General features: G+C 37.3%; 1 protein-coding gene across 5 annotated transcripts in view; it reads left to right on the top strand.

The window, feature by feature from the left end:
- The window catches only part of PPP2R5E (protein phosphatase 2 regulatory subunit B'epsilon), a 75537-nt gene that overhangs the window by 36251 nt on the left and 15880 nt on the right, over positions 1-23406 (top strand). For all 5 annotated transcript variants that reach the window (XM_057416226.1, XM_057416225.1, XM_057416224.1 and 2 more), the window contains 3 exons: positions 8388-8584; positions 20681-20782; positions 22834-22926. In XM_057416226.1, coding sequence (XP_057272209.1) covers positions 8388-8584; positions 20681-20782; positions 22834-22926 — 392 coding nt within the window. The remainder of the gene's footprint in view (positions 1-8387; positions 8585-20680; positions 20783-22833; positions 22927-23406) is intronic.

Genomic DNA, 23406 nt, shown 5'->3' with positions numbered 1-23406 from the left:
AAACCAAAACAACCACAAATCCTATAAGTATAGATATGTTTATGTTTATACAAATGTGGAAAGAAGAAGACAAACAGGAGTTTTATCATTTGGGTGGTTTTGGTTTTGTGTTTTTTTTGGTGTGGTTTTAAGTTTATTTGATTTGTTTTGTTTGTTTTAAGAATATTTGAAGTTAATCTCGTTTTCTTTTTTCCCCTCCCCCTTGGAGAAGGTTTCGAAAAGTAACAATTATGTCTTTCATATCTAATGGTAGAAGATTCGGCATAAGTTTAGGCGGAAGTTGTATAGCAGGTCAGTATTCTCAAGTGTCAGGACACATGGGCAGCAGCTCTCTCTAGTGACTGTTCAGCAAACCTAGTGACTTCAGCTCTTCCGAGTAAAGGTTAGCTTGTTCTTAAAAAGTGCAATTCAGTAATAACCTACTTATCTACCATAAACTTTCTGAGCCAGTATAAAAATCCTTGAGTCAGTCCAGGAAAATTGGCCACAATAGCTCTTGGTGTTTCGGCAGAGTATTTTTGTCTTATCTTGGGATTTTATGCCACGTATTCATTTTTGGAAATTGAAATGACATTTCTGTGTATTTTTGCCTGCCTTTCTGCTTCCCTTAAAAGCAGAAATTGCTAATAATTGTTTTTGAAATAATAATAAAAATTTGGGAGAGAGGGAGCAGAGAGAAGGCAACCTACAAGACCTGCGATCAGCTTGGGGCTACGAAATAAGTGTTCATTTGATGTCTAGGCACACTTACCATAAATAATGTAATGGGATATATTACAGATGTCGCAAGAGTGTCAGAACCTCCAGGTATGTAGATGTTTAATCAAATCTAGCCCCTAACTCATTCATTCTTGTTTGCTTAAACACTTTGAGTTCATGTTTTTTTCCTTTAAAAATATTCTACTACTTTCTTTGTGTTACCTGTTCTCTGAACAATTTTTTCCTCTCTGTCTTTTACAGGCTTTCTGCTCATGCTCTACCTCATTCTTTTTCCCTCTTCATCTTTTAAAACTTTGTTATGTTGTTGCTCTGCCTTCTTTGGCTTCCCATTCTGTCCCCTTGTCATAATACTCATAGGTGCTTTGCTGTTCTTCCACCTCTTTTGGTCCACTCATCTACTTGCTTTTGCCCCATCAGTTTTTCTCCAAAATTGGCTTAATCTCAGTCCTTTTCCATACCTTCTCTGTTACTTTCTTTGACCTGCATGATTTTGGCTTGAACGTACTTGTAGGTAGAATAGGTAAATTTTGTCTTGGGTTACTCCATTAACCTAAACTCCTCCCATTCATTGAAGAAGTTGTGAGGATGGGTTGAGAAGTGTTGTCAGCTTACCTGTGGAAGAAGGCATTGCTTACCTGTGGAAGAAGGCATTGCTGCTTGACTATGAGAAGACACGATTACTACTAAGTGGTTGTTATTAGTACTAGTGTGACAGACACTGTATACTACCAAAACTCTTGTATTTTTGTGGGACCCAGAGCAACAGTTGGTGTACCCAGATACCCTGATAATCTTGTCTTCCAGTGGCTGCTCATGAATTCAAGTATATTTACTTGATTGCTTATTATCCAAAGTGTTTGATATAGCTCTGCTTCATAATGGATTCATCGTGTTGAGTTAGTGATGAGTAAGAGGACCCAAACCTTTAAAACCTAGCGCTCACCCTGGAAGCGCTCTACTCACTTGCGAGTGACACGTCACTGGTGCTAATTTGCAATAATACAGTCTTTTTGCAACAAGTATGGATGTAATAGTACTTTGCTATGGCTCATCAGTAGCTTTGACAATCAAGCTTGTGATCTTTGTTCACTTCTAGGTTGAAAGATATTCACAGCACACACACCACTGGTGTAGTCAGTAGTGGGATGAACAAGTGTTGGTCACAGAATGATAAAGCCTAGCCTAAAGGAGTCTTTTTGCACTGAAAGCTTTGCTGCTGTGGCTCTGGATTGAGCCATACGGGTGAAAGTGAGGAGCCTTGAAGTGTTGCCTGCACTTTGGCTGCTGTGGAAGTAGGAAAAAAGTATAATTGAAGCTTAACAAAATTTAAAAGTATGTGGTCTAAAAATGCACTTTATTGAAATTTTTTTAATTGTCAGTTTGGTTTTAACTTTTGGTCTTGTGATGGAGGCAGCAGCCCTTCATCCATGCATTCTTTTAAGGTGCTGAAGCTTGTCAGATTTTACATACATGATTAAAGGCAGAATTTTGATTAATATATTTAAAAGTATATCTCTGCTATAAAATTTGGCAGTGTATATGTCTAATAAGGAGTATCCCCTGTTGCTTTTAGTGCTGCTCAAGGCACTCAGATGAAATGCTGGATCTCTGCTTTCAGACTAATCCTCGTAAATGAAGTTTGTTGAAAACCTCTGTGAAATGATTGGGGAGCATTTGCAAGCAGTAGAGGGATTTGTAATATCTAGGATCCTTGTGAAACTACCCAGGAGACTGCCACTTGGTGAGAACTTTATTTGGTTTGATCAGAAGAAATTTATGGTCAGGGAACTAATTCTCAATTTTGTGATTGGTTATCTGGAGAGACACTGTTTGTCAGGAAAACTGGTGGAGTATGTCCTGTGTTGCACTTCTAATAGTGCATTTTGAACGTGCTGGAAACAGTATGTTCATGTTGTGCTTATCGTTTTGTGCATGTTCACTCATAAAAATCAGCTTGAGTTTGTCCCACTATATTTATTGCCGAGTGCATGAAGGTGGTAGTGGTTAGACTATGTATTTTGAACACAGTGCTTAACTACTGCCCTGACTGTATAATTATTAAGTAGAGAGAATGGTTTGAGAAAACAGCTTTGAAAAAAACACCTATTATAAATGAGTGATTGCTGACTTCACAAAGCATTTATAGTATCGACAGCCAGTCAGTAAAATAAAATGAATGTAATCAGGATAGTGATTACTTTTCTCAAGAAGTATGTGTAAGAAAGAGAGGGCAAACATTTGTACTTCTTGACATCTTAAGACCAATATTCTACTGTAAAAAGTGGCTTATAGAAATGTGACTTGTTATGTACTCAGATATATGTATGACAGGACCTTGAGTTACTGAAATCTTTGAGTTGGGTGTCGCTAGACCTCCTCTTGAAGACAACTTCTCAAAGCAGACAAAACAGGCTTTCAAATTCAAATTTGCAAGTTTTATTTGAATAAAAACTAGAAAGTTAGATTCTTACCAAGTAGAATCTTCATAGTGACCTGTGGGGGACAGATTTATGCACAGCTGCCTGCTTTGTTCAGGTAGGTTCTTGCTTCAGTAGTTGGTTGTGTTTAAATTGGTGACTCGGCAAGTGGCAGCAAAGTGGGAGCAGTTGGGGTTTTTTTTTAGGGCTTTTTTGTCACAAGGAAATTTTAGTGAACTAGAAAGATGATGGTCCTAGGTTTATGTAATAACTGGAAGATATGGAAACTGAAGAAAAGTTGGGGAATTATTTTGTATTAAGTTGATAGGGAAAGAATACATGAAAGAATCCCAGTGGGCAGAGGCAATTGAATATAGAGTTCTTAGATGCTGGGAAACTGTAAGGAAGTTCTTAAAATTAATGTGAGTAAAAAAGTTAGTATTAATCTCGCTGTCCCACATTCTGGACATACTTTGGGTTTTGTGTGTGTGTGTTCTTATTTTTCATGCTTAATGTGGAGCTTGCTTTTACTGTCAGACAAGAAGGTGATGCTAATTCCTTATGCAAATATCACCTTCAAGCTGATTAATAACAGTAACTTACATTCTGGAAGCAATAGTTAATTCTGAGGGCATTTTAGTTTTAATTATTAATAAATGTTTGATAGTACCTATGTGGGTGCAGGGTAGCATTTGTGAGCATATCCTAGTTTTGCTTAATATTTTATATGTGATCTGCATTATTTGTCCTGTTTTCTTCTAATTCAAAGCCCTATTATCTCTTGCGTGTGCAGTCCTGGGACTTTTCCTCATAGTTGCCATGCTGGTTTTAAGCAGCTCAATCCCTTCCACCATCTTCACTTCCTAGCATTATACCTTTCATTGGAGAACTACAGGCTGAAATGGATCAGGGAACTGATCCAGCTGTTTAGTTTCTCTCCATTCTTGCTTTTAACCACTGAGAGGAGAACCATAGCTTAGTCCTCTATATGCAGTTTTGCTGGTCTAATGCATAGTTTTAGTTTTTTATGATCCAAAATTATTTACTTGTACATAACATCAATTAAATATGAATGTAGTCTAAACATGAATATTTTTTATGCATGTAGGAGATTTGCAGAAGTAGTATGGTGTCAGATTTTTACTCTGTATTTGATAAAAGATACAGAAGGCAGAGACTGCAGAGATGGTTGATGAGAAGGGATGGGCTGCTTGGATTAGGATTATTTTGGGAGAGGCTATTAAGAGAGAAACTGAATTGCTTTGGCCATTTTAGAATTAGTATTTCAACCCTTGTAGTAACAATTGTTTGTCCATGTCTAAAAAACCCGATTACACTACTTTCAGACAATTTTCCTGATAACTTTGTGAAAGAGTTTCTTTTGTTAAAGGCTCTGATGCTCTCTTGATTATCATTGTTCCAATGTATTAGTACTTGCTTTCACTAAACCAGTTTCCTTTGAATCTTTGAATACGCAGTGTATTTCAAAAGCTCTGTATAGGTTTCAGTGGCCAAAAAGAAAACTGTCAAGCCTGAAAATTAACTCGTAGCAAAGACCTTCTGAAAATGAGGAGGGTTCTTACAGTCATCCAGATGGAAGTTTATCTTTCTTTAAATCTTTATTTTAAAAAATATATACTCTCCTGTGCATTTGACATAAATCACACACACCAGTTAATTGTGTCATTTCAGTTTAACTTTTTAGATTATTAAAGTATTACCGGTATTTACACAGATTTATCAGAGCAGTTGCTGAGTTTTCAGTTCTTTCAACTAAAAGTAGATACAATGTAATATTGCAGGTTGTCAAATTTTGGGCCCTAAATGTTTGGCTGCACCTTAGTGCAAGAGTAAAGTGATGCAGAATTCATTGAAAGTTCTGAGTATGCTTCTGCTGAGAAGAAATTATTTGCTGTTTTTCATCTGCAAACTGTGAACATCTGTAAGGAGCTGCATGTTTCTTTTCAAGTCATTGCGTTAAGGAGCTCAGCTCTGCTATGGAGCTCAATAGGTCTGTACTCCAAGCACCAGTTTGCTTCCTGCTCCAAATAGCAAGAGAATGGCTGGGAAAGTCCACTCTTAGTGACCTTTCGGTAAGGTCTGTACAACAGTGAAACACACACACAAAAAAAAAACCCACAAACCCTCTTCCCCCTCCCCCCCCTCAACAAACAAATAAGCAAGAAAACACAAAACCACCCCAAACCCAAGCCAACTAATAGCATGGTCTCTGTGGGAAGATTGGGAACATGGAATGCTGCTTTTACTGATTTCCGATGCCCTTTTCTTGTGCTGTGCACATTAGGACCCCTTAAAATTTACACTCATATACTTTTGCTGTTTCCAAGTAGAAAAACGAAGGCATGTGGTGGCACTCTGAATCCTGAGGAGCAACGAGAAATATTGTATGACATTTCTTGCAGTTTTGTTTTTCACTGTAAATGGCAGCTTGCTTAATAAAGAAAAGTGGATCTAACCAGAACAATTGATTTGCGAGGTTTATTTCGGGGGGCTTTAGTAGTTTTTTTCTTTTTGTTGGTTATTTGTGGGGTTTTATGATTGAGTTTATTTTTTTGGTTTACCACTGTAGTTCGCATGTCTCAATGTAGTAAGGCAGCAATGAATTTCATCTACTGCTCTAGAGTGGTTTTTCTTGAGAAGAACTTAATTATATTTTTCATTGTGTTCCCACACGTCCAGACACTTAACTTGAGGAAAAATGAAAACAAACTTTTATTAGTTATTTTAATGCTTTAGTCATTTTTAAATTTTTATTTAACACCAGCCCTACCTTAAAATGAGTGTTGTCTTGAGTCATATGAGTTTGGTTGTAACTTGTGCTGAACTGTGTCTTAATGGAGTCCTGTTTGATTTCAATCTGTTTTTCATTTTGACCATGATAGTCTTGTTGGTCAAAGTGAATGTGTGAAAGCCATGTAGAACAATGCAACTAAAACAATGTTCATGTAACATCATAGATTTTATTGATACCATTTACATGTTGTCAAGTTCTGTGGTGGATTATAGATCGTATAGGAAAGAGTGGAAGCTACAATTAAAAATAATACTCTTGAAAAGTAACTAATTGCAGTTTTATCTCTCTCTCTTTTTTCCCCTGTTGTTCTTCTCTTTTCAGCTGGTATTTACAGTCCAGCTTTGGAAAGAAATTGTTAATTGATTAACTGTTGGCTGCATGCTAATAACAGTGAATTCTGAAGGCTGCTCTACTTTCTTGTATTATTTGAAGGCGAGTAGTCAAGAAAGCAGTCACAAGTACTTTGCTTCCCCAGGCCCTTTATCTCCTGTGAGGCTGTAACCTGAGAAGGGGCTGCTCACAGAAGTGGTCGGTTTTTGTAATGGGTGAAGGCTAATGAGTTTCTCTGACTCTGGCTTATTTTAGGTTTCCCCACTGCCTGCTGTGAGGCAAGAGGAACCTGTGTAAGAGAGCTGGCCAGAGGAATAGCTTTAGGGTGACCTGGTTTTGGGACCTTCATTTTTCCAGAGGTGTTTGAGGAAGATTCTTTTCTTGCATAGCTGCTGCTGTTGGGATTCTGTAGGACCACTTGCATCTTCTGTGCCACAGATGTTCCACCGTTCCTTTGGGAACATGGGGTGAACAATTCTGATGATATGAAGTGTGATGTCATAACTATAAAGCTTCCCTCCTCTCCCTTAATCTCCCTTGGACACAGCTGTTGCAGAGCTTACCCAAGCCTAATGAATAAGAGATTGGTGTGTACTGCCTGATACCACCAATTAAACTTTACCCGGATCGTGGTTGTATTTTCTGGGATGCAGTTTGCACAACCTATTGAATCCTGTCACTACTGCAGTACTATAAGCAGAAAAAGGTTGAATAAACTGTTGTACTTCATCATGTCAGGTCAGAAAGTTATTTATACTGCAGTCCGTATTTATTCTTTTCAGTGTTTAAGCAATGCAGAGAGTTGATGTGAAGTGCCTTGGGGTCCTTGCATCTCTATCAGTACTTCTTAGGAATTATGTACTGTGACCTTGTAATATTTCACAGGTTTTTTGAACTTCAAATTAATAACTGTTTTGTATGTTTTAATTAAAACAGATTCATGGTACTTTGTCCTTAAAACTACTCTACAATTACTAACAGTTTCCAGTGTTTGACAAGTATTCCTTAACTCAACATACTCTCATGTCAGCCATAAGAAGTTCTGCCTTAGGCTGGCTTTTTTTAAGTATGGACAAGTTTTAGGAAATGAACATCAATTCTTTACTATTAAAATTTTCTAGTTGAAATCAGCAAAAGTTTTAATTTATGTGTTGTGTCTTGGAAGGTAATTTGCTGGATTCTGGTGCTGACAGGCCATTTTTGCCTTTAGAAAGTTGACCAAAGGAAGTGAAGTGTCCTCTAGTTTGAGGGCATACTTTCAGAGTAGAAATTCATATTTAATTTCTGCAACTTTCTGCTGCTGTTAGCCTCTGGTGTACATGAATGTTGGATAAACTAGGCTTTCTGTGTGCTCTTTTGATGCGCTTGGTAAACTAACAAACCATGAGGAAGTTTACATTCCTTTTCCTATTTTATTAAGTCTTTTATTTGCTAAGAATTAAGAAAACAGAGCAAAAGTAGTATGTTCTGATACTTTCCTGGTCAAGCACATATCATCATTTTCTGTGAAAATGTTCCTATTGATGTATGTTATGTCTTCATAGTACAGCAAATAGTCCTCACTATGGTTCAGTAAAGTTGATTTTGCTATGGAAAGTGTCAACATTGGGGTAATGATTGAATCTGAAAACTTGTTTGCAGAATTATAGTCTTGCTGTGTATTCATATGCATATTTATGTATATTCATATAGGGTGTTTAGAAATATAAATTAATCAAGCTTGATCTGTTTGACAGTTCTTTCATCCTTCTTCAGAGTGTTGTTATTGATGGTGAATGTCAGCCTTCAGTGAAAACAGTGGTATATCACAGAATTACATCTTGAATGCTGTTGTGTGCGCATTTGCTGCTTCAGCCTGCACTTTATTGGTGAACTTTATTTTCTTAATAGCAGGTGATGATTAAATTACTTGTACAGCATGTTGTTAGAGATCTGAAACGCACAGTAGTAATACAGTTTCTATAAGGGGTTTGTTTGTTAATCTGAGCTCTGTTTTACAAAAATTATATGAATGCTGCTTTCCTTTGAAATTGATCTTCAGAAAGAAATCCTGTTTTGTATAGTAAGATGTCAGACTCACAAATATTTCCTTTCTTGTTTCATAGACGTTCCATCTTCAGAGCAGCCTGAACTGTTCCTAAAGAAACTTCAACAGTGCTGTGTCATTTTTGACTTCATGGACACGCTTTCAGACCTTAAAATGAAAGAATACAAGCGCTCCACTCTTAATGAACTGGTGGACTACATTACAATAAGCAGAGGCTGTTTGACAGAGCAGACTTACCCTGAAGTAGTTAGAATGGTGAGTTCCTTCTTTCTCCTGGTCTCTTTAAATCCACTTGCAATTCCAGTTACGCATTGTGGGCGAAATTGAACGCTGGAGTAGGTGGATTAAATGAGGCCTTTGGTTTGTTTTTTCTCGTAGACATCACTTGGGGATAATTCTCCAAAGAGAAAAATATTAATTTTTATATATTCTTAATTAAAGTCAAGTAGATGATGGTTATTACAGTGTCACAAATGCATGAAAGGAAACCTGGATTGTTTCTTGTTGGAGAAGGACTGTAAAATCAGAGTTCCACACCATCTATCCACTCTTTCCCCCACTCCAGTATAAATAATGTAATGTCTTTCTTTGAAATTTATCCAAGGTCTTGAGAGTATACTTTAGGTGGAGATAACCTAAAGTATACACAGGTAATGATTTTTAAAGAATAAATGCTAAAAGTGTTGTATAGCGTCAATATGGAAATTTCCTGGTTGTATTATGTGGATTCATCATAGCTGCCATTAGAGTGAGCAAGGTTATGTGGTAATAAAGCCATACCTTGTATATATAGATTGTAAAATAGTGTTTTTAATGTAAAAATGGAAGTAGTAACAGATGCTAGCTATATGGTGAAAAAATGCTCATTGTGATTTGCAAAATCAGTCACTGCTTTCATACGGGTTACAGAACCCTTATAACCTGTTATCTAAATGTGAAGGCAGTTAGTTACATATAAATCTGGTGATGTTGGTTTCCTAATGGTAGTATGTGATCATGGAATCCACTGGCTGTGTGCTGTAAGCATGAAAACATGAATAGATTTTACTCCTTAACTTCTTTTCTGACACACATGGACACATGCTGTGTTGTTTGTCTGAAATATTTAAAAATAGCTGTAAATAGTGACAGAACTATCAAGCAGCTAATAATGAAGAAAAATAGAACAGAGTTAAGGGTGTATAGAAAAATCTTGATATGGCTGCTTTGTGTGTGTGCATTGTCAGAAAGCCTGTAATTATCTGATCAGATTCTTCCACTTCTCTTTCACCCTCCCTTTCTCCCTTCTGTACTGGACCAATCTTCTGAATGAACTGCTTTCAGTCTGTTGTGCTGTTTTATTCAGCATGTGGTCTAATGCATCATTCAAATACCAGTCTGAATACAGAATTACTGCTGCTTTGCTCAGTTCTTCCACTGGTGCTGCACTGTAGTATCTAAAGGGTTTGCAAACATTAGCTTAATCTTACTTGTATCCCATATGATAAGCAAAGTATATAATACCCTTTGTATAGACAGGACACTGGTGCACAGGTAACTTCAATAAAAACAGGTATTTTTTCTGTGTGTAGCAGATGCCTCCAGACTCACCTCCTGGGATAATTTGGTATTTATTTTAGCATTTCTGTTATTGAGATTGTATTCTCACATTGACTTCAGTTATCGTTGTTTACTGCAGCAATATTTGTAGAATAAAGATGCTGGAAGTTAGTGTTGTCTGTTGGGTCCCAAGAAGGAAAAATTTGATATGTAACTGCTCATATATTCCAGTTTGAATCGTAAATCATAACCTATGAAGCAGTCTGAACTTGAACTTTGGAAGAGACACAGCACCTCTCTGCTGTATGTCCCACTGTCTTTGCAGTCATTTATGTTCATTCATAAAACAGCTTTTATCTTAAGGAAGTGATGCATTGCCTAAATAGTTTGAAGAGCATAGTTCTAAATAATTTTCTTCAAATAGTCTGTAACTACAATAAGGAGGGAGTCATTGGAAGTAAAGATACCATTTGAATTTTTCTAGTGGATTTTACAGATACTTGCTGATGGAGCTTCAAGAGTTCAGTTTCAGTTTAGCTCATTTTTGATGGAATACTGTTCTGTCTTATCTCCAGTATTCCCCTGATCCTTTCATTGCATCATGCCCTTCATATTTCTTGCTTCTGCCTTGCGTTTGTGCTCCAATGCTGAGCTCAAGCTATGTTTTCTTTTTAGTGCCAGGGTACCTAAGCAGGGGAAGACTGCTAATACTATCAAGTCTATGTGGCTACTCTGTGACACTTGACTGCCAAAACATGGGTTGTTTTGGTTTTTTAGTTTTAACCGATAAAAAGATACCTAAATAGTTTTGGAAGTGGACACGCTTATTTCCCTAAAGAATTTCCTGAGAAAGTCCTAATATTTAAATTTCGCAAGAAACTTCAGCCTGCAACAGACACCTGTGTGCTGATGAAGCTATTGGAAAGTTGGAGTCCCCTAATTGTGCCTGTTGCAGCCAGCAGCATTCTTGCTGCATGTGCTCTTGGAAAAACCCTTTGGTGGTTGTATCCCATGTGGGCAGGATGCAGTGCTCTGGAATTGAATTTGTTAGAGTGAATCCATGGCAAACACATGAATGATTTCTATCTGTCATCCCAGTGAATGCTAATGAAGTGTTTCTAGTGAACCACATCATCAGGGCTTTTGTGGGCTGCAGGTATTTTGTATTTTACAGGTAAAAAAAATGATTTTTTTTTAACTCCTGGTCTTTGCTTATAAAAGCAAGACTTCCCCATCACATTGTCTTCAGTTAAACAGGCCCTAGAGGGAAAAGTAGGACTTTTTTTGTATGAAAGAAGTTTTCAGTGCATATTGCCTGGTGAAGGGACAGCATTAGTCACTTTGTTCTGAAGCATGATGTTTGGTGTAACTTGTTTTTTCAGGAAGTGCATATTCTTGTTTCAAGAGGAACTGTGCTTGTAATCGTATACTTAAGAGAGACTCAACTGCACATAGTTGACTTCATGAGTGCAGCTGCTGCCTTTATCTGTTTTTGTGGGTTTTCATCTAAGTCTCCAACTGTGTACACAAAGGAGCTGTCACATTGGCAATCTCAGATCTGTCATGATAGTAAAGAAACCAGCAGTATGTATGTCCTGAGCAAATGAGTGTCCCCATGGACTGCCTGCCACAATTGTCACAGGAGTGTTGTGATTGAAAAAACAGTATCTTAAAACTGATCAAAATGGAGCAGAAGTGTTCTTTGTCCCCTTGGAAGGTATCCTCCCTTATGTTTAGTGGTTTTGGATCCAGGAATTAATATTTCTTGCTTGGCACTTTGGGCTTCACCTTTTGGAGGTGAAGTACTGTAAACAGGGAAAAAAGAAAGAAGCTATTTTGTGAGGTTTTTTGTCATGTAAGAGCATAAGAAAAGGTGCATAAGAAAAGGTCTGAAGCTGATATTTTAAAAGTTAATAGTATTTATAAAGAAGTGTTAATGGCTAAAAAGTGATTTCCTATCTTAATAATCTAGAATGTCAAAAAATATAGTTATCTGTGGGAGAGCCTTTTTTGCTTTAAACTTTTATAACATATTTGTATATTAGTACTCTCTGTTCATGACCCAAAAGGAGTTTGGCTTTATAGATGCTAAAATAGAGAGAGATTGCCTGTAAAGTTCTTCAGAAACTCTGAGATTTTTAATTGCTTATAAAATGTGGTGGTGTTATGTTATAAGGGTTTGAAAAAGTCATTTGTTGTAACCAGCATAACAGCTCCTCAATATTTTTACTGCCAATTATCCTAAATTCATGGTATTAAAACCTTAATCCCTAATTGTAATATCACATATTTGCATCTTGTTCTCTTGAGCATATACTATGATGCTGAATATAGCTAAATGTGAGGTCATTTGGCTATTTGTCAACCTGTGCTTCTTTAAACCATTGTCTTTAGCTTGATATATACACAAGTGTTCGGCATGTTATTGTGTTGTTTTTTTTTTTAAAGAATGAAATTGAATTTACTAATGGCCACCAAAGCAAGTTTGCAGTGTCCTTGTCACTGTCATCAATATCAGTTGATGGGAAGAGCAGTTGGGATTTGTGTTAATGGCTGTAAGCTGGACAGATTTATTCAGGAGGGTATTGCTCAGAGCGCTTCCCCTGCAGTTTGATGTGTTGTTCAGAAGGGCATATGACATTCTTTAGAATTAGGCTAGTCATAGGAAAAAAGGCCCTTGCCAATTAAACCACACTCTGCTAAGAAGGAAATGCCAGTAATGTGGCTTTATGAGCCCATAATTGGATGCTTAATCTCAAATGTGATCCTGTCTGAGCAAAATGTGGAAGCTTAAACTAATGATGCTGATATTGCTGGTAGATTAAGCAATAGTAGTTGAATGAATTAAATGTTTGTTATTATCTGTGGTATCCTAAAGGGTGTATGAAGTAGAGCTTTTTGTTTCCTGGGTATTAAGACATAGATTAAGGAAGCTGATGTCTTTCAATTTAAAAATCGGATGGAAAAAAATGACAAGCTGTTAAACTGAGAAGTCTGGATGAAGCTGTTTGTTGGTGAGCAGCATTTCAGCTCTTCTGTTGCTGCTTCAAAAATTGTAAGCCTGACCCCTGACATTTACCATGCTGTTTATGCAGCAGCCATGGATGGTTGTCAGCCCATAAGCGATGGCTAATGAAACATTTTTGAGATACATGTTTTAGAATGGAATATTGTTACTTTGTTCTCCTCTCTTTTAAGTGCAGAAATGCCTTTGACTTCCTGTTGTTGTTTTTATTTTTTTTGTAATGACAAATCGAGTTAAATAAGACTCTAATCTCCATAGCCAAAGTGAAACATCATATTAGATGTCTTGTGCCTTAGAAGCTGTGTTGAGTTACGCAGTGAAAGGAACTTGGTTAAATGAATACCCAAATAAATACCAAATTTGCATTTTTATTTATTTATTTTTCTTCTTTCTATTGACATAAATATAGCAGGGTTGAATCCCTTCTACTGCAGGTTTGTCTCAACAGAAGTGAGAGCAGAATCTGATCAGGAGTTTTTGTGACAGACCTGTTAAACACTGAGACTATCTTGTTAACATGTAAAAAAGCCATGGCTTAAGAACGTATTTTTTGGAAGTGTTCTAGCTGTTCGACTTCATGGGAATTCTGAATTTTTAAATTTTCTACAGCTTTAGCTATAGCTTCTGACTAAGTATGACACCCTGCTTGCTAACTGGTCATCTTGTATAGGGTTTTCAATGTTAAAATGTTCTTGGATTAAGTTTTTTGTGCAAATGTACCTATACTCAGTCTTACTGTTTTGATTTAGCAAAACCCATGTGCATGTTCCTGTTGGTTCTTGTATTAGAGTTAAAAATATGATGCTGAATGTAATTTCAAGTTTAAGGGCAGTAAATGAGATCATACAGTCTTACAAGGATTAAAAAATAATGTTTCTTTTCTAATATGAATTTTATGTACCATTAGGAATTCTGTAAATTGTTACGAATTAATTTTAAACTCTAATCAGTAGAAGCTGAATGGATTGTTCTGAAACCATCTGAAATGCTGAAAGGAAGATGCAATGTCCTTTGACCCCCAAAATGGACTTGGATTAAAAATTGTCATCTAGATGCAGCGTGATGGATCAAGCATGCTATGGAAATTAGAAAAAAAAAAAAAAAGATAAGCATCACATCATATTTTAATTTCTGTTCTTGTATCTTTAATGTGAGGGCTATCAATTCTGTAGAAGCAGGAGAAGAATCTAACTTTAGCTTCTTTTATGCATTATTTGCAAATCCCTCTGTTAGATGCATTTTGTTATTCACATTCTTTATGCACCTGGTTTGTACAAAACCCACAATGCTTATTAAAAGAAGAGGCTCTGATGTTCTGTGCGCCTCTCAAAAAATCAGTTGGAGGCAGCTCCTCTTGTGGTAGTTGTCCCTAATAATTTTTCCCGACAGTATGTAATTACATTTACCCGTATCCATTATTCCTCCTGCTGGTTACATAGGCCTTTCATTCGTCAGACCTTATCTGCATAATAGTACAGTTACTAGGTCTAAAACAAAGAAATAAACTGGAAAAACAGTTTCTTGTTTCTTTTTCCAAGAAATATGTGTGCTGACTGCAGCTGGGGTTTTTGTTTGTTTTTGGTTTTTTTTTAAGGAGTGCACATCTCCACCCCCATTTTGGCTGTGTCATCTTCTAAAACACCTTTCAATCATTGTGTCTGTAGACAAGCACAGTATGAATCTTCTGGGGGATTGTTTTCTTGGGGTTTGGTTTGTTTTGTTCTTCAGTTTGGAGTCTGAGACAGTGTGAGTTTTGTAATGCTGTCTAGAGTTCAAGTTCAGATATTGGCAGGCTTTCACTTCATCTGATGCCTGCTCTAGAGGTGAGGGGCTCCTTCTGCTGGTACCGTGCTTTAATTTTTCCAAGATGCTTGGGTTTCTGCTGTGAATTTTTACGACTGCATTGCATAGAATTAGTTGGGGACACATTACATAAATAAGTGTTCCCTGGATCATCTCGGAACTGTAGTTACATGTAGGTAGTGAGGAACAGGATTGTTACTAGTAGGGTATCCTGTTATGGTGCAGGTTTAGGTGACGCAGTGGGATTTCAGAGCAGTTTCCAGGGATGCTGCCTGGGGATGGGTCTGTGCTGGTGCTACTAACTCAGATCCTGAGTGTGCTCTTGAAGTGGATCTCCCATTTGTTCTCACTCCACTTGCATGTTTGTGACAGGGGAATGTTAGGGTTTGAAAATTCAGTTAATTTTGGACAAAATGTCTGCTAAAGGAGTGTACCTAATGCTTGCCAACTTCCTAATGGGCTTCAGTGCAAGGGATCACTAGAAAAACTCCTCTCCAAACGTTCATGTTGTAGACATTGCAGCTGAGCACCAGAAATTTTGTTCTACAAACTTGCTCCTGTTGCACTTGTCAGCCAACAGAATTCTAAGGATCTCAATTTTGCTGCTTGCTCATCTGTAGGGATGAAAGCTGCTACCACTATGGAAGTAGGTGATGGTAAGCTGACAAGTTTAGGAGAACCCTGATCTACAGCTAAATTCCTACAGGTTATTGATTAGATCTTTGGAAGACTTCAAGAAAAGATGAGAAGGACTCTTTTCCCCCCACCCTGTGATCTGGATTGTTGACTGTGTTTGCAGTCCACTGTAGTTAATTTAGTGCAGCCAAATCAGAAGTAATGCTGCTGGGCAAAAAGAAGGTTCATAATACTAAGCCTCGAAAGACTGTATTCGGGCAAGCAGTGGTGCAGAAAAGGACCTGAGCATTGTGGTTTATTATCATGATTATCTTAATGTGAGTTTCTGGTACAGTGCCCTGTTCAAAGAAATGAATGTTGATAAAAATGGCAACATGCAGGAAAAAAAGATGGAGAGGGTCTGGTGTTTTATACCTACCCCAGTATCCTTGCTGTGCACAGGTGGGAGCTCAAAGGAAGGAAGCAAGAGTAATCACAGGATTATAAACAAGCAAGGAAACTAACAACTGCCTGGGTTCAGAAGCTCTAGGTCTTCATTTAGCAGCACAGAGTTCAAGAATTGTCATGTCTATATAAAAATACCTACGTATAAATAGATATATACTGCATATGTAAATATATATGCAGATGTGAAATAGATCTGGTGATTTAACGAGAACCATCAGGGAATTGGGGAAATTCAACCTCGAAATGTGAAGCAGGCTGTCGTTAGATTAGTAGTAAAACTAGGAGAGTGGTGAAATCATTTATAATCTTTTAAGATAAAAGTAGGTGTTACTTTTTGTAAGATGTACTTTAGTCAAGCTTCTGGGAACAATTCAATGGATTATATAGAGACATAGCTGAATGACTGCAGTAGTCATTTCAGGCTCTAAAATATGTAAATCCATAAACAATATTAAAAAATCACACAGAAATACATTTAAGAAGGACAAGTTTAGTGTCTGTTCCATGGGCCATTGTTGTCTCCCAGTTAACATGGCTTCATGTTACGACTTAGTTACATGTTACTGTTACTGTATGTTGTTAATATGCTTAGTAGTTAAAACATTGCATGTACAGAGATACTCGGTTTCAATTTCATATGCACACAGGGTTTATTTAGATGATTCCACCTATTGATAATAGAAGAAGAGGCATTTCCTATGAACTAGTTGGCTATTCACTTATCCTGTTTTTTTTATAGCTAATATACTAAGCTTCCCTGCGTGCATGTTTGTTTTCAGGTTCCATTCAGGAAAACTATTACTGATGAAAATCTTTGTTTCGAACAGCACAAAGTAGGAGTGCTGAGCTGAAATTAAATTTGTGAAGTGTTTCTGTTACAGCATTGTCATTTTCATAGCACTCTGGTGAGGGACAGAGAATGGACTTCTCAAAATATTTATTCCTACCGTCAGACTTAAGCTTTTTAGTATTTTCTTTCCTAAAAGCTATTAAAAATATAAATCTGGTGATAAAATCAAAGCTTTCCTGAAGCTCATTACTTTAACTGTATATTCATAGTTCTGCATTGCCAGGTACTAGTCATCCGATCTATACAGAATTTGCAGCTCATTCTGTGTGGGAGTATCGGAGCAGCCTTCCCTATCTTGTTTGTTTTTAATGAATTGACACTGACTTGTAATAGCCTGGAAAGGTTTTTATAGAATGGTTTGGGTTGGAAGGAACCTTCAATCTCATCTTATTCCAACCCCCTTGTTTGAGCAGGGACACCTTCCTCTAGGCCAGGTTGCTCAAAGCCCTGTCCAACCTGGCTTTGAACACTTTTGGAGATGGGGCACCCACACCTTCTCTGGGGAACCTGTTTCAGCGGCTTACCACCCTCACAGGGAAGAACTCATTTACATTTTTCTTCTGGTCGGAGTTGTGCCTGACTGCCACACTGACATGGGGCATAGAGGCTTCTGGCATCTTGAATTTAAAAATCTGTCATTTTGGCATTTCTAACTTGATCATGGAAATTTTAGATTCAATGCCAGTTGGTAGATATTACTGATCTGTTAAACTGGCTTCTGGCACTTGGGTGTTTAAATTCTGCATACCAGGGGAGCAGTGATGTACTTTTCTATGCCCAGTTTGATGTATGCTTCTGAAGGGGACAGTAATGGAGGATATAAGAGGAGATCTGTCATCATGCAACTTTCTACAACGTTAGAGTTGTGGTTTGCTTTACAAAAATAGCATCCAGGCTTGGAGGTGTTCCTAACTAGTGGAAGACGGAAGTCAGTATGATCAATAGTCATTTGTGTTGGCTATGGGAGACAAATCATCTGGGACTCTATATGCCGGCTGGCAGTCATGTCCTTTGGCTTGATGGTGCAACAGAGGTCAGAAGAGAAACGATTTAGCTATCCAGCTGAAGGAATTTTGGCATGCTGGGTGGGTCCAGGGATAAATATTAAATAGCTACCTTATGCCCATCTGAGAAAAAATTATTCTTTTGGATTTGATGTAGCGTATTCCCATCTTTGTGTGGTGGCTGTCAAAGTCTCTAATGTACAGCTGGGCAGTTCATGCATGGAAGAACTTGTTGCCTTCACTTCTCCCTTAGAGGCTTATAACATCAGCCACCCAGAGGCTACTGATTCAGATAAGCATGCTATAAAATTGACACTGTATGTAAATGAGCTATCATGCTGTGTTGTGGTGATTAATGTAACGGTAATGACACACATTATCTTTTAAAATTATGATAACCTGGGGAAATCGCTTAAAGATAACCTGTTCTGTCTGTTCTTCTCCAGAGAATATCTGCATTTTGGTTTCATATAGCCTATCTTTTCTCCTAATGCAAAAAAGAAAATGAAAGAGAGCAAACTGTATACTAGGACCATATTCTACTTTGTTCATTTACATGTTAATTTTCTTATGCAAAAAAAACTGCTTTAGAGTTGCCTTGAGACTGGCCTCTTTTTAATAGGCGCTCTCCAGAAATACTGGTTTTGTTACAAGCTCAAGACTCAGATGTCAGTGCTGGCACTTAACTAATTGTTGCTGAACCCCTCATACTTCTGTCATGCTGTTAAGGCCCTGGTACTAACTGCTTGAGGCTTGGTTTGACTTAATTTAAATCTTAGAGGAATTTGTCTTAGTTTAGCTTTTAATTCTGAAAGTAGGCACTTTTCCTTGCAGGATTTGCTTGTGCCGTAATTCAATATCTGTTTGAGTTTCTAAACACAACAGCTGATGAATACTTACATTTTCTCTGATCTGTTGGTACAAGTTTCAATAATTTATGTATGGTTAAATTTGCATGAAAATTTCTTTCTTGTTTCAAGTGGTTTAAAGCAGGGGAAAAAAAAAAAGAAAATAGCTGTGGAATGCCTTTGGTTTTGCTAGTTTCCTATTTTGGTCCAAATCCTGGGAAGGCTGAGATTTTTGAATGTGAAGCATTAACCAAAAATGCTTCAGTAAGTATTGCAGAATCCCAGATGTTCAGAACCAAGCCACCAATAAGTACATTTTAACTTTTTTACTTGGGAATAATCCTTTGGGCCATCTACCCTATTTTGCTGTGTGCTCTTAACACAGGAACAACTCTGTCATGCCAATTCTGATAACTTTCCTCCTCTCCCTGTTTTTTTGTGTCTTTTTTTCTTTTTTCAATCAGGGATAGTAGAAGGAGGAGCTCAGGAATGTGTATTCCTGGAATAGTTATTTGACCTCTCCTCATGCAAGTCTTTTCATGAGGGGCTCTTGAGAGAAGTAAATGAGTCAGGGGAAGAGGATGGAGAAGGGAGGAAAAGAGTGTCTCCTAATAAATACTAGTAGTCACTTGGCAGGTACGCCCACAGGGCAAGCAGAGTTCAGTATCAGCACAGACTATAATAAGAGCTCTATCTGTTAAGGTTGAAAGCCACGTGACTTGAAAACATGAGATATATGTACACAGTGGAGGCGTCTGAAAGTGTTTTACTGTAATTGTAGTGAAAGGCACCCTCTTGTGGCAAGAAGGGAGAAGTCCAAGCAGAGACCCCATGTGACCCCTTTATGTTTGTGTTGGGTTTGGGTTTGGTTTTGGTTTTGATTGTGTTTTCTTTATCTTTTTCCTCTGCTCACTTGTTTGCCTTCCTTTTCTTTTATCTTTGCCGTGTGCTCAGTGAATATTCCTCGCTGGTATGCACCACATGTGCTTTCCTACAGTTTTGCATTGTTTTATCTCTCTGTTTATGCAGTACCTGAATCTGTTCTGATTTTCTTGAAAATATTTTCTTGCAAAGCTTTACTTTTTCTATTTCAATCATTTTTTTCCAGTGTTTGAATTGTATTTAAACTCTTGACTTTAAAGTGTTCTTTCTTACTGAATTATTGATATATTGAAAATATGCTTTACAGACTAACTTGTAAATGTTTACAGGAGCAAAAGCTGGAAAAATAAATAAGGATGTTGCAGAATATACTAGCTTTGTTTCTGAAATAGCTTAGTTTGTCTGAACTGCAATGAACAGGTCATATATAGACAGGATTAGGGGATAGCATGCTGCTTTTCCCAGCTGTTTTATTAACAGCTTAGAGGTGGGTCAAATGCAGTAGCAGAGTGCAAAGAAGGCACAACATCACTTTCAAAGTGCAGAAAAGTCTGTACACCATGTTTGCAGTTTATCAGATTTGCTGCATAATAAGCTGTACACTCCATTCAGCACTATAATTAACCCAGGAAAGCACTCTGGTTCAGCCTTTGCTGGTAGCATGAACCTCAGAAAGCCAAGCAATCTCATCAAAATTTCTCTAAATAAGATTAGGCAAAGTGAAAGGACCATGAAATAAATTGCAGGCCAAGTGTTGAGCAAATACTATTTGTTGCTTTTATTTAGGACCGATTTCTGTGCTTGGCATGAGGTGTCCAGGCATACAATGTGTAAATAGCACTCACAATTCTTAACAAGCGCTGATAAATGAGACCTTAATCGGATATCATCAATATTTTCCCTGCATAACAGGAAATAACTCAAGTTTGAATGAAAACACTTATATGTGTTGATGGCGTTTCCTGCAACTCCTAAACAGTTGTGGCTCTCAACTCACCGGTGCCTGACAGGATTGGGAATTACAATTTGGTAGGCACATCTGGAACATGGTGGACAGAAATGGTGGCAGATGGTAATGCCAGCATAGTAGTGGAAAGAAGAAACGAAAACACTGTGGAGAAGGGCAAGGCTCATGGGAGGTTTGTAAAGTGTCAAGTTACTTAGACCTGTGCTTTTGCTAAAGAACTTTATTAGACAGCAGCCAAAAGAAACACTGCTTACGTGATGGAGGAGAGAGTAGGTGCAGACATACAGAGTCCCGAGATCTAGTACCTATTTGAAAAACAGATCTCATAATTCTTTCTTTTCACTTTCCAGGTATCTTGCAATATATTCAGAACTCTCCCACCTAGTGACAGCAACGAATTTGATCCAGAAGAAGATGAGCCCACCTTGGAGGCATCATGGCCACATTTACAGGTTTTTGATAATTTATCTCAGAAATGCTCATCACTGCTTAATGTATCTAATTTTCTCAGCTGCTTTTTACCCTGTGAATCTGAACTGGTCTGTAAGACACATTTACTAATATTGTTCATGGCCATAGTATAGTACCTACAAAGATGGGAGAGTACTTTTATGAAATTTGCAAAATTTGAAGCTTTCTTTCACAGTTGTATTGATGGTGCCACTCATATTCATGTTTTCCTTCACTGATTTAAAAACTATTCTGCTTTCCAAACTGTTCCATTGCACAAGTGCCTTTCAGCAATTTCAGCGAGAGCATTGTGAGGATGATACTGCTCACAGTTTTGCTTTACAGAGGGTAGTTAATTTTCATACAAAAGTCCACTGGTGTTGGTAGGTGATCAGAAATACGAATGAGAATCTACATGCCTATCTAAGTCTTCCTTCCTCTTCCCTCATCAAGATTTGCCTTCTGGTGTTTGTAGCAGGATGCATGCTCACTGTTGTGTATCATCCCTTCCTGTGTACCTCACGTGCCAACACAAGGTATTTTGAACAAAGACCATAAACTAATTTTGGAGAAAGAATCACTGATGCTAATGCAGTAGAATCCTATATAGAAAATACAGATGCAGATTCTGGCTGCGTTAGTCAGGACAACAACTTACATCACTAGTAAATTTAGAAGAAGTTTGCCTGAGAGGTAACAGTTTGTGGAATCTGTAAGTTTCTGTGAGCAAAGGAGCACAGTTGATCTCAGCTTGAAATGAGGATTTTACTGGACAGTTGCATGCACAGTCCTTGCCTGTGAGCAGTTTGTTTCACTCTTTTGTGCTACGAATTTAGAATTTGTTGAAATGTAGGTTTTATCTCTCATATTTAAAAAAAAAAAAAAAAAAGACTCTTAAAAGCTTCAAGGCAGCTCTGAACAGCTCTGCCTTCCAGGAAACAGCACAGGCATGTGTATCTGCTATCTTATGTTCATTGACAGCAGTGCTGTAATTTTAAAAGTCATTATTTACATGGAAATGATGGCATTTCTTAGCTGGTGGATGATTTACCCTTGTCAGGAAGAAAGAAATGCACCAAAGTATTTGTCAGGAGTTGATGGAATCGATCTCCTGATGATTTAATATTAGTTATGTAAGCTGTCACTTTTTCCATATCATATTTCTAAACCTCTCTCCCCCTTTTTGATTTCCTATCCTCTTAGAAGTCAGAGAACACTGACGTAAAGCAGCAACAGTATTTCAGCATATTGGTGTTAGCGTAGAAAAGTTAAAAATTATTTTAAGATGTAATTTTTAGCTTCCTTTCTCCTTTCAGTATCGATATTCATACTCTTAAGTCAGAAAAGAAGTTTTAAATAGCTGCTCCTCTTGAAAAGGTTCAACAAAAAGGCCACAGCAATCTCTGTTTCACTTCCCTTCCTTTTTGCCTGTTTTTCATACTCTTCTTTTTCTCCACTATACTGAAAGTCTGTTACTGTCCCACTGAATAGTTGAGGCAGAGATGGAATTGCTTGAAAGTAAGCAGGTTTTCTCCAGCCTGAGGCTAATCTTTACAGTAAGTTAGGAACTTCTGAATAAATTCTGGTTTGTATTCTTCTTTGTTTCAAGTTGTAGTAAAAGCTACTCTAAGCAGTTTCTAATTTAATTTAAATATTTCCAACTGTTTCCCCAGCCCTTTCAGAATTGTAGTCTGTATTTGATGTGACTTCAGGCATTCAGAGGGCAGTTTAAATGTGCTTTCCAATTACTCTTAGAAGCTTTACAAGTTGATAATAAGCATTACAAAATGGCAGTGCCTGTTCTTGGTGATGAAGTGTCTTTGACTGGACTTAAATAAGCAAAACTAACTTTAAAAGCTTGTATAATTAATTGTAACTCTAAGATAGCAGTTTGATAAAGGAGAAAAACCTTTTTCATTTTTTTCAACCTTTTGCTCTGTGGAAAAATAAGCATTTTATCTTCTAGCAAAAAAAATTAGAGAAAGGCTTTAAAATAGAAAGAGTAATAAACTCAAAAACTAAACTGTGGACCTTTTTTTTTTTTCTTTTGCAGCTTGTATATGAGTTTTTCATACGATTTTTGGAAAGCCAAGAATTTCAGCCCAGCATTGCCAAAAAATACATAGATCAGAAATTTGTATTGCAGGTAAGCTGGCGTTTATTCTAAATTTAAGGCTTCATTCTGCTTTTGAAAAAAAAGTCTTTAAAAATATTTTGTTTAGAATTTGAAAATGTAATTTTATTTGGAACAGAAAAAGGCTAAATAAGCATATACAGTGAGAGTTTTCAGTCTATGGAGGTAGGGGAAGTATGTGTCTTTATATGTCAGTCTTGTTGCTATAGATATATAAAATGGATGGTTTGTATCCAGTTTTGATACCTTAATCAAAATATTTGACTTACCGGTTATGAGAGGGAGCTGAAGTAGTAATTGTTGAAAAATGAAAGGTTTGCTGTCAGGTAGTCCAAAAATGCTGCTATCTAGAAAGACTACTTAAATGCCTGTTTTAAGGTGTCTTAATATTGTTAAAGTATTTCTGTTGGAAAGGGACAGTATTTCTCCCTTCTGTCTCTGCTGGAGAGTTAGCAACAGGGACAGAAGTTCATCAGGAAACCTATTCCCAGT

This window comes from Pezoporus wallicus, unplaced genomic scaffold, assembly GCF_028554395.1.
Source record: "Pezoporus wallicus isolate ANWC-B61680 ecotype Strahan unplaced genomic scaffold, APGP_CSIRO_Pwel_v1 scaffold_2146, whole genome shotgun sequence".
In the NCBI taxonomy this organism is placed as follows: Eukaryota; Metazoa; Chordata; class Aves; order Psittaciformes; family Psittacidae; genus Pezoporus; species Pezoporus wallicus.
The sequence above is the reverse complement of the archived record's forward strand: the minus strand, read 5'-3'. Positions and strand labels throughout refer to the sequence as shown.